Source organism: Callorhinchus milii, unplaced genomic scaffold (assembly GCF_018977255.1).
Source record: "Callorhinchus milii isolate IMCB2004 unplaced genomic scaffold, IMCB_Cmil_1.0 Scaffold1, whole genome shotgun sequence".
Taxonomy (NCBI): domain Eukaryota; kingdom Metazoa; phylum Chordata; class Chondrichthyes; order Chimaeriformes; family Callorhinchidae; genus Callorhinchus; species Callorhinchus milii.
In genome coordinates this window covers 63,687,939-63,699,835 of record NW_024704742.1, presented here as the reverse complement: position 1 = coordinate 63,699,835, position 11,897 = coordinate 63,687,939, and the positions used below count along the sequence as shown (strand labels likewise).

The 11,897-nt window shown below is 43.2% G+C and overlaps 1 protein-coding gene across 8 annotated transcripts in view; it reads right to left on the bottom strand.

Moving 5' to 3' along the window:
* Positions 1-4,084: 4,084 nt before the first annotated feature.
* The window catches only part of nek1 (NIMA-related kinase 1), a 69,091-nt gene continuing 61,278 nt past the window's right edge, over positions 4,085-11,897 (bottom strand). For 6 of the 8 annotated variants that reach the window (XM_042342807.1, XM_042342830.1, XM_042342825.1 and 3 more), the window contains 5 exons: positions 11,495-11,757; positions 9,612-9,686; positions 8,314-8,447; positions 6,645-6,777; positions 4,085-4,721 (listed from right to left, as the gene is read on the bottom strand). In XM_042342807.1, the coding sequence (XP_042198741.1) occupies positions 4,708-4,721; positions 6,645-6,777; positions 8,314-8,447; positions 9,612-9,686; positions 11,495-11,757 (619 nt within the window). In that variant the 3' untranslated portion in view covers positions 4,085-4,707. The remainder of the gene's footprint in view (positions 4,722-6,644; positions 6,778-8,313; positions 8,448-9,611; positions 9,687-11,494; positions 11,758-11,897) is intronic. The other 2 variants (XM_042342823.1, XM_042342839.1) reach the window with 1 other exon arrangement.

Here is an 11,897-nt window from a genome sequence, read left to right as displayed (position 1 = left end):
GGCGAGCCCGCGCCTGCGCTGAGCTGTTGCTGCTCTGTCTCCTCTCGCGCGGCGCCGGTTGGCGGTTGGTGTTTGAGCGCTGCTCGCGGGGTTCCGTCTCTCTCCCGCTCGGTGATGGCGGTGACCGCCGCGCACTGCGACCCGACCCTGTGCTTGTGGCTGAAACTCGGCAGCCGGTTACCCTCAGCAGAGCCTGTCCCACCTGCCCTGCCCTGCACTGCCCCAGCCCTGCCCTGCCCCAGCCCTGCCCTGCCCCAGCCCTGCACTGCCCCAGCACTGCCCCTCCCCTGCCCCTGCCCTGCCCCTGCCCTGCCTCAGCCCCTGCACTGCCCCTGCCCTGCCCCAGCCCCTGCACTGCCCCTCCCCTGCCCCAGCCCTGCCCCAGCCCCAGCCCTGCCCTGCCCTGCCCCAGCCCCAGCCCTGCCCTGCCCCAGCCCTGCCCCTGCCCTGCACTGCCCCTGCCCTGCCCCTGCCCTGCCCCAGCCCTGCACTGCCCCAGCCCTGCCCCTGCCCAGCCCCTGCCCTGCACTGCCCCTGCACTGCCCCTGCCCTGCCCCTGCCCTGCCCTGCCCCAGCCCTGCACTGCCCCAGCCCTGCCCCTGCCCCAGCCCCTGCCCTGCCCTGCCCCAGCCCTGCACTGCCCCAGCCCTGCCCCTGCCCCAGCCCCTGCCCTGCACTGCCCCAGCCCTGCCCCAGCCCCTGCCCTGCCCCAGCCCCTGCCCTGCCCCAGCCCCTGCCCTGCCCCAGCCCTGCACTGCCCCAGCCCTGCCCCTGCACTGCCCCAGCCCTGCCCCTGCACTGCCCCAGCCCTGCCCTGTCCCAGCCCTGCCCTGCCCTGCCCCTGCACTGCCCCTCCCCTGCCCTGCCCCAGCCCCACCCCTGCCCTGCCCCTGCACTGCTCCTGCCCCTGCCCTGTCCCAGCCCCTCCCCCAGCCCCTGCCCTGCCCCTGCACTGCTCCTGCCCCTGCCCTGCCCTGCCCCTCCCCTGTCCCAGCCCTGCCCAGCCCCTGCACTGCCCCTGCCCCAGCCCCAGCCCCTGCACTGCCCCTCCCCAGCCCCTGCACTGCCCTTCCCCCAGCCCCTGCACTGCCCTTCCCCCAGCCCCAGCCCCTGCCCTGCCCCTCCCCTGCCCCAGCCCCTGCCCAGCCCCTCCCCAGCCCCAGCCCCTGCACTGCCCTCCCCTGCCCCAGCCCCTGCACTGCCCCTCCCCTGCCCCAGCCCCTGCCCCAGCCCCAGCCCCTGCACTGCCCCTCCCCTGCCCCAGCCCCTGCACTGCCCCTGCCCAGCCCCTGCACTGCCCCTGCCCCTGCCCCAGCCCCTGCACTGCCCCTCCCCTGCGAGCTCAGAGCCCCTACTTGGTGCTCGAAACCACAATGGTTGTGATGGACTGAGGAAGGTGAGGCGAGACTTAATAATGTGAGAGTGAAAGCACATAAATTAACTTTAATGTTGCACTGGGACAGAGGACACAGTGAAACCATCTCAAAGTGCTTCACATATACATTCTGTCCTATGGGGACTGTGTTTATTAGCAAACACAGCAGCCCTCCAGTACACAGACAGGTTCCACAAACAGTTATGAAGTGAATCACCAATTTTATTTGAAAGATTGTTGACCAAGAAATCTTCTCATTTCATGGGAGCTTCAATATTTCACCCGAAGGGGACCTTCGCTTAATCTCATCCAAAAAACAGCACCTCTGATCATGCAGCACTCCCCAGTCTCAGCCTGGACCATGAACTCAAAAGTCCCAGCACAGGACTACAATATAATGCTATCAACTGAAACATGCTGACACAAGTGGATGGATGGACCTGGTTCACCAAAGCGAGAATAAAATGAATTAAGATGAACGGAAATTATATACTGAAAGCTTCATCGCAAATACCCAGCACAATGACAGGAATTATACATGAAACACTTTGAGATATTTTGATATTACATGTGCTAAATCAGATGGAAGGTTTATTAATATGCTGCATCACACATTGTACACATAAAGGGATTAAAATATTTTTTTCTAAAAACATCTATTGCACCAGATTGTGTTCTTTGATACCTTTTACATATCCAAAAATGATGGTACAACCCTGCTGTAATCTTCCCTCAATTATACCAGTGCCACCAAAATGCCACCAAAACAAAAGTTAGGATTTTTGTTTAAATGGAGAAATGATAACAAAATAAAATAATTTGGTCACTCAATCCATGACTGTTTGTGGGACACTCCTGTGCGCAATTGGCTGCTGCGTTTCACCCACAAAATAGTCAATTCATTTTACAGTATATTCTGTAAAACACTTTGAAACGTCTCAACGACATGATAAGGCGCTATATCAAATGCAAGGATTATTATTATTATTGGGACATTGAATGCCCAACGAAAATTGATGGTTCCACAAACAGTTATGAAGTGAATCACCAATTTTATTTGAAAGATTGTTGACCAAGAAATCTTCATAACAGCTTTTAAAAGCGAATTGAATAAACATTTGCAAAACATTTCCAACCATTATTGAAGGTTGCTGAATAAAAAAAATTATCAGGATTACGACAGATATTGAAATGGCAACAGGGGAAGCACACGTATTAGTATCAGAAACAAACAAATGTCTAATGCCCATTTAAGTAATTATAGTTTTTTTTAAATTGGATCTGTAAAATGTCAGGATAACAGGTTCAGAGTATAATGTCACATGGTTTAAAAGGATGGCGACAATATTCTGTGACAAAATGAACATAAATGTTCATCAAAATAGTGCCCAGTTTTTAATGAATGAGGATCAACACATCCTCTTCCTTCAGATTTGGGAGTTTTAAGATAATCCACATCTGATTACATATCCTAATATGAACTGATTTCTGCTGAAAATACAGCATGTGAGTAAGATGAGGAATGAATTAAAGTTGACCCTTAACCTCAATTCCTGCTTTAGCGTCTAAGATTAGCTGGATTGAGGTAGTTCATCAATTTCACATACAAGATCTTCAATACAGTGAGTGAAAATGTTCCTCAAGATAAATTTCAAGGGGAAGTATTACACGTTTGATTTTGCCAAAGACTTAGAACCTGTAGTCTTGTGACTTGGTGATGAATGTACGATGCCAAGAGGATACAGAGGTTACATTCCCAATTATTGGAACAGGTCCACATACAAAGAAACTTTTATTCTGAAATGATGATCATGGTAGAAAATGGAAAAGCTGTGAGTTGTATTGGATCTGGCCCCAAAGTTGATATTTTCGAAGTAACTGAATCTACGATGGGCTCCACTCGGTTCACTCACTGACCTGGTGGGTTAAGTATTTTAAAAACTAATTGGACTCTGAGTCTCAGCTGCAGAGCATGGAGAGGAAAGATTAATACCATCCTTCCAAATGTTCACAACAAACCCTTTTCTTTGTTGGTTTTCGGCCATGAACTGAAAGTAACTAATGCAACGTGAAGGACAGCGCAAAAAATTGGTGGCCATCTAGTGGTAAGATTTGGTAAACAAATGTTCAACACTGGATTACTGGCTTCAACTGGGCCAACCGTCATGGTGACCAAAGTAAAATAATAGTTATTGACTGAAGTGGCGTCGTCAACCGGCATGTTTTGACCAAAGAACTTTATGTAGAATTGATTTTTTTTTTGCCAGCCAAATATCTGAAATTTGCAGAAACCATCATCGTATCAAGAGTTCCACAAATCAAACCTGTCTTCAAAATCTCTCAGAGACTGGACTAAAGTGAGCTTTATAGAAAGGTGGCCTCTGAGTAAGGGTTAATTGGTGTGTGAACTGGGTTGTCCAGGCTGTTCCAGTGTGGTGGTTGCTGAATGGAGGTGGTTGCTTGAACATGTTTGACTGTATGTGTGCCACCTACACATGGAAATTTCCTTGCATCTGGAATGGGATGTGCAGTCTCTCTCTGCTTACCTAATTCTGGAGAGTATTAGGCACATGTTGTCAAGAGTCAATACCTGGGGACCCCGGAGTGTGTGTTGGGGTACGACTGGAATTTAACTAGCTAAAACCACATACTGTAGCATCAAGAGATCAAGCTTAGGAAACTCGCTAAAAATTACACCCCCAAGAAAAGTTTCAAGTATAAAGGAATTTTTATTTCTAATCATTAGAAAGATAACACATTTGTATGAATTTTGTACTTGCAAGTACTGTACAAGAAATTGTATCTATGTTACATCTTCAATCTTAATACTTTAAGGTTAGTGTTTTCCCGAAACGTGGGATCGGTGGAAAGGATACCTGTACAACAGGTCACCCCCGCATAGAATGTAAATGCAAATTTCCTCCGTTAGAAATATACTAGACACCATGATATAGTGGATAACCCTCTCCATTTTAAAACTGCAATTCTAACTCTTTGACGTACTTTGGTCATATCATTCTCTTAAATATGCATACTTTTCTTCTGCAGCTACAGTATACCCATAACTATGTTGTAGAAACTTTACAAATAGTTGAACAGAACATAGTCCAGCAAACAAAGGACAAAATTAAAGCATACAGCACACACCATGCAGTCCATATATGTTGTAATGCAACTTCAGCCTCACAAAGCGTTATAAAGGGTGGACTTGCTGGTGTATATATAATAGCAGTCAGAGTTTCTCCAGGATTTCATCTCACATATGGTACACATTCAAATGCAAAAAAAAAAAACTCCATGGAGGTATGTCCTGAGCGTCAGCAGAAATGGATTTACTCATCATTGTCTGTGAAAAAAAAAGAAGCTTTGAAATAAGACCTTCTTTTACAAGATTAATGACATTCTTTCACAAAATGAATATGCCATAATTAAAGTCAATAAATTTCTTACTGCTAAGGCCCCACTGAACAAGAAACATAAAATGGGTGGATCTATTCTCAAAGACTATATACCCCTGAATTAAACACTCATTAGGTGTAATATCACGTTAACTTCATTGCAATTTATAAAGTTATTGAAAAATTCCAGAACTATGGAATCTGTATAACTTTGAGTAATTGTAAATTAAGTTTTTTTAAATCTTAAATCAAGACACCTTCGGACAACAGTGGAGAAGGGCTTCTTATCTCACACCACATCTACTTAATTTTGCTGGTTTGGAAGAAGATGAAATTATCAGAGCAGCAGTAATTGGCACACAGCAATTTTTAACACGAAGCAGTAATATTTCGCTCACTGTCTCACTGGGATGTAATTTACTTGGCGACCATGAATCACGCTCAACTATTCTTCCCATTCCATTTCCTGTTCTTTGGCTGTTAATTAAGGACATGCATTTAAATATAGAAACTTCTGCTCCTTTCTTCATACAAATTGTTAATAATTTCCTCAACAATTCACTGCGATGCATCACCACCATTATAGATTAAATTACAGCATTTCTAATGTAAAATGCAATTCCACAGGCACTGCTTCATTAATACAATTGGAATAATTGCAACAGTACGTCTGCCTTTTACTCAGCAGACATGGGACTATTTGTGGCAAATAAAAGCAATGCAATTAACATCATGTTACTCATCAAGTAATTACCCTGGAGAACGAGAGCTGCAAGAAAATGTTTCCGTTTTAAAATTAAAATGAACTAGCGTTCTTTGGCAAAAAAGAAAATTGTAGAAAATTATAAGATTATAGATAAGGTAAGAACACTTCAGGCCTGTCAATTTACAATAAAATAATGCAGTATTGATAACAACTTGCATTTATATAGCATCTTTTACAAAGGGTAACATTTCAGAGAGCCTAACAGGGACAAGGTTAGTCACCAACCAAGAGAGAGAGAGATGGTTACTGGTGTATTCAAAGAGGTAGTAATTGAGGTGTGACTTAAAAACAGAGGATCAGCGAGACAGAGTGGTCCAGAGGTTAGAGAGAGGAAGAATACAAAGCAAAACACAAAGACTGAATTGAGGCTGACAGGGAGATTAATAGGCTGCTCAGAAACATTTACAATGAATCATATGGTTCAGAGAAAACAAAAGAGGAGGTCTTAGGTCACCAAATACAGATGTCATTTGATTACCGCTTTCAGACTCATCGTTGAAAACAAGCTCGTTTTTTTAAAAAAAAAGGGGTTGGGGGTATATTCTACACCATACAAAACATAAATTCTGAATTTAGAATTCTATTAATCGAGGGACTATGTTGCTGTGTTTGGTACCTCATGGTGAGCGGAAACAATTTAAAAAACATTTGAAAGATTCACAAAGAATATACAGCACAGAAGCAGACCACTCAACAGCCTAACCAGTTTATGCCAATGTTTATTTTCCACAGGAGTCTTCACCCATGCCTTCCTCCCTCCCTCCCATTCCCCTTTCCCTCGTGTGAAGGTCCAGCTTCCTTTTGAATGTGTCATTTCCTTGTTAAAGAATAGCATTCCAAAACATACAATAACCCACCAATTCAGCATGTGATGCAATGGGTGGCGGATGTAAGCAAACAGCTTTTAGATCACAACAGAAAGGCATGAATAGCAGATTGTAGTTACATTTATTGTAAAATGAAGAAGTTGAATCCATTTTTGATCTACGCTTGGATTTTGATCATTAAATAGCCTCTAATACTCAAGAATTATTGTCAAAGAGTTTAACAAATGTTTAGCAAAATACCAATCGTAGCTAAAATGAAAGAGAAAAAAAAGCCTTGCCTTCTTGATACACTCCATCTGCCATGACGAGATGGAGAATCTTAGGATACAAGTGTTCAAACTGAGGGCCCAGAATGCCATACACTATTGTAGAACCAATGTCAATGTTTTCATCTTCATCTTCATGTATTGCCTGGTTCAAAAAGAAAATGAATTAGGGCTGTCACTTGAGAATTATGCTTTTATACATCTACCCCCCGCCTAGTCACTCTGCCCCCACCCTCTGGAACGCCAACCTGCAGTCCCTCTGCCTCGCCCCCTCCCTTGCCATCTTCAAAGCTCATCTCAAGACCCTCCTCTTCGATCGTGCTTTCAATCTCCCTGCTTCTTCCGCTGCCCTCCACCCTCCCCGGCTCGGGTCCATAACTCTGTCTATCCAGTACCTTGGGACGTCCTCCCGATGTGAAAGGCGCTTTACAAATGTAATTTTGTTGTTGTTGTACTTGTAGATCTAGGTGTCAGCATGGCTCAATTGGTAGCGCTGTGTGTCATAGGCCTATGTGGCAGCCAATTTCTCACTTTACTCAGAAATTGAATAAAACTGTAAATGGGACACCTTACATTCATAGAATAGGTGAGACCAGATCTATAGTCAATAAGAGGGTAGGTGTTTATTATTATTTTCTGTTCTAGAATGTAACACAATATACACTTGCAGCTTCTCAAATTTCCAATTTCAGTTATTCAAATGCCAAATGCTTTAGTTTTGGTGAAGCTGGTAGTGTTAAGTGCCCTGGCATATCCTCCCGATGTGAAAGGCACGATATTAATGTAAATTTGTAATGTTGTATTGTATTTAACACCATATTATTAACTGGACTGATAGAATATCGAGGTGGTGATTGGTGCGCTAACCAAGTATCGGAAAAGGGTCCCAAAAATGGAAAAGCAAGTCTCAAAGGAAGCGGGAAGGAAGAGAGAGGGAGGGAAACTAGAAATTCTCCATCCTATTCCAAAGGTCAGCCTGGTTCAGCTTGTAACTGAGTCAGAAGGCCATTGGTTTAAGACCCATGTCGGGAATTTGAACTCGCAGGCGAGGCTGAACTCCAATGCAGTGCTGAGAATGTGCTACATTGATGGAGGTGTCATCCTTCAGATAAGACATAAAACCAAGGTCCCCTTTGCCTTTTCAGGTAGATATTGAAAGATCACAAAGCACAAAAAGAGCTGAGAGTTTCCCCCAGTTTTCTGGCCAACAATCTCCCCCCCAAAATTTGTCATTCACTTCATGGCTGTTTCTAGGTTATTGCTGTGTACAAATTGGCTGCCACATTTGCCGACAAATACAGTCACTAAATTGTACAGTAAAATCCTGGGAAGTGCTTCAAGACGCGATGGTGTGATAAGGCGCTATATCAAATGCAAGGTATAAGGTTTTATCCTGAGTGACATATCAATCCAATTCCTTTTAGCATTTGTAAAAACACATATTTAAAGATAGTTTTATCAGTGGAAAGATGTTTTGGAACTCTGTCCCAAAGCAAATGTGACTTTTGCCCTGCATTCATATTTTGTCTCATCATTGAGTTTTCAAGTATCACAGTCCACAGGGAGCTTCAAAGAAGGTAAGAATTATGTATAAGATTTCTTTAAGCTATTAGACTTCTAAAAATATAGACAGGCTGGATGAGCTGCAACAAAATAAAAAAAATGTAAATACATGCACAACCTTAATTTTGTTGTATGCTTCAATGAAGCTTTCGAAGCCCATTTCTTGTTCAAGTGTCATCCGCAGTTCTTCCAATCTGCTGAAGACACTGTCACCAACGACATCTTCACCAACGACATCTTCCTCACTGTCATCTGCACAGACCATGCAACATAGTCATCGTCTCAAAATCTTCATTGAAATAGCAAATAAAAACAAAATGGCTATAACTTTACAGGTTATTTCACAGCCTTTTTGAGAAAAACATTGCAGGAAGGCTGGGAGTAGAGTTGAGAAAGTTGCGAGGACAGATTTTCCTGAAGTCAGCAGTTATCAGATCTCAAATGATAAATCCTGAACCAATGCTGTGGACATAGAGCCCTTTTTAAAAAAAAACTGCTCTCCCTCTCTCTTAGGAGTAAAGCAGAATTGTTGGCTCAGGAAATTAAGAGTAGCTTCATTTCTGTAATATCAACCTCGATATTTAAAATAAAAAGTCAAACATTTTAGTTGTGCACAACTTGTCATCGCTTCTCCATTTTCTTCTACTTTAAAAAAAGCCTCATCTTTTCGGCACTTTATTTCCGTAAACTACAACCTTTTACCCATGTCTTTGCCAGCTCACACTGTTCAATCTAGAGGCATGTCAATTTTCCCACAAATGAGTTAGACAAAAAATTGTGTTAAAAGGTCCTTTTTCAGCCAGCTGAAAACCTAACTGGAAAGACTGACATAATCAGGCCAAAATAAATGCATAAAATTACAGAAGAGCTTAATGCTAAAGAATGTACTAGTGTCCATGTGATGTGCATTAGTTTCCATACTGTAATAAGGCTTGTAGTTCATCTGCCATTGCTTAATTCATTTTTTTAGTGGGTCCACTTATATCTTTCCAATCATGTGTTATATTTCACCTTGACCTCCATTGCTAAATGAAATGGAACAGAGTAGTCACGGGAACCCAATTCCAGCAGTTCTGTGAATTGCAAAACATAAAAATCTAATACAGCATCTGTCCCAGTTTCTTTGCTCCATCCATTAGGTTGTGATGGATTAACTCCAATAAAAGGTTTGTTCTCATACCTCTCTCTTCCAGCAGTTCGTGCTCTGTCCACTTAACCCCTGGAAAATTGTGTTTCCCATATTTAGCACATTAGACAGCCTCACTTACTTGCCTCAACAAGAACCTATCCTGGTCAGCTGATGCTGGCGCTTTCTTTAGTTTCTTAGTGGGACTTTTCCCTACTTGCTGTGGTATCTGCTTGTCTGTTGTAGTAACCTTTCTTACCAGTTAGGTAATTTCTCTGCCCTAAACTTACCAGTTCTACCTGTTCGAAACATTCTACACTCTCTTAGCTCCACCTCCTGTCGATCTTCTGTCTGCAGCAATGTTTCTGTAATGCCAATGTTAATTCTTTCACTTTAACTAGCAGAATATATTGCTAATTCCTTAAGTTTAGACTGAATGTTCATTAACGTAGTGATTTACACTGCTTCCCAAACACTTTTTTATAATAATAAATTATCCTTGCATTTGATATAGCGCTTTTCATATCTTCGAGACGTCTCGAAGCCCTTCACAGGATATACTGTAAGGTGAATTGACTGTATATTTGTGGGCAAAATGAGGCAGCCAATTGCGCACAACAGTAATGGATTGAGTGACTAAATTTTTTTTAAATTCTCATTATATGCACATCTTTCATTTTCCTGCAATAACTCTTCCCTCCCATATATTTTGTGGCTGCAATTTATGCAGCTAAGTTCTAAGTATTATCCCTTTGGGTACCAGGACTCACTCTTTGGAATCAGAAAGTTGAAGTTTCAAACAGCATGTCAGGACTTTGAGCTCTGACACTCTGGTGCAGCACTAGGAGGAGATGGTGGGCGGGTTGTATTGTTGGTGTGCCATCCTTTGGATGAGACGTTAAACCGAGGCCTTGTCTCCCTGTTCGGGTGGACGTTAAAGATCCTGTGGCAGTATTCAATAAGAGAAGGGAGTTTCTCCCACCTATTAGAAGGGTTTGTTGAATTGCGTCCTGCCCTTCCATTAAACCAACAAGATGCTGTTTATTTATTTACTATACACTTACCTTCTCTTCACTTTGGACATCAACAGTTGCACAAACCTCAAGAAATTCTTCCTCATTTATTCTGGACCTACCTCCACAGCACAGTCCTCTTAAGAAGTACTGCTGTAAACTCAAGTAGCACTTTTTCTCTTCAGTTTTTTACCCCCTCACCACAGCTCTTATGCAGAGTGCTAATCGTTTCTGAGGGTTGCAGTGCACATCTCCAGTAAGATCTGCAGCTGTAGACTTTGAGACGTCCTCGCATCATATTCTGTTGCTTTGCTCACCACACTGCTCAGAAGCACTTGTACTATTTAACCACTTAAGCAAGAGCTCAAACCTATGCATTTTAGCTTTAATTATCTATAATAATAATAATCCTTGCATTTGATATAGCGCTTTTCACGTCGGGAGGACGTCCCAAAGCGCTTCACAGAACACACTGTAAAGTGAATTGACTGTATATTTGTGGGTGAACACGACAGCCAATTGCGCACAGCAATGTCCCACAAACAGTCGTAGATTGAAAATGACCAATTTATTATTGTTTTTGGTTTTGGAGGGATTATTATTAGGCGTGTGGAGTAAGGAAACTTGCCCAAGGTTTCGCCCTGTCTGGAATTGAACTCGGGTCTCTCGCTTGCAAAGCGAGTGCTCTAACCACTGAGCTACAGGACTATCCAATGTCCATGCATTTTTCATGAGGAAAGGGGGAGTGGGAGTTAAAATCCAGTAATCCTCTCTATCCAGACGAATCACTAGATAGCGATCAGGAGCAGATTCTTATCTGATCTTCCATATGTAAATGGACAACACCCAACTCTACCTTTCTGCCTCTACCCTCGACTCCACTATCTGACAGACTGTCAAGACAAAGTCCTAGAGGAACCTCAACTTTTTCCAGTAACATTAATTCAGGACCTGGTTTGACAGTCGGTCAGATAGTGATAGTGGGGTACTGCTGGAGTCTAACCAGCTAAAACCTTATAGCTTGTCATTGATGGCACTGTTTGGCAAGTTTTCCCTCTGCTTATGTAGTTAAGAGTGTGAACAGCATCTGGGAAGGAAGGGAGGGAAGGATCGAGGAAGGAAAGGAAATTACAATAGATGAGTTTCAGTTAAAAAAAAACCTGATTGCCACTCTTCATGAATTGCACTTTGATCACTACTGCTTGCTGGGTTTTCATCCTCTTCTCCCTCTGCTCCATTGACAGAGAATTCAGCATTGTCAGCATTGTCAGCAGATTCCTGAGGAGGCGATGGGTTGGAAGCCACCTCTTCTTCTTCCTCTTCTTCTTCTTCACTGTATTCCTCACTGGGTTGTTCCTGCAACAACCGCTCCATAGATGCCTGCAGTTCCTGCAAGTCATCTGCATCGGTCTCTCCAAACATACTGCAACATAAGTGTCATTAAATGAGAGCCAAAATAGTTTTTTTTTCTTTTTAAAAGGCACTTCAAGGGAATTCATTGTAAAGTGCAGTGAGCAGGATCCTACAAACAGCCAGGATGTGAATGACCAATTTTATTTTGGT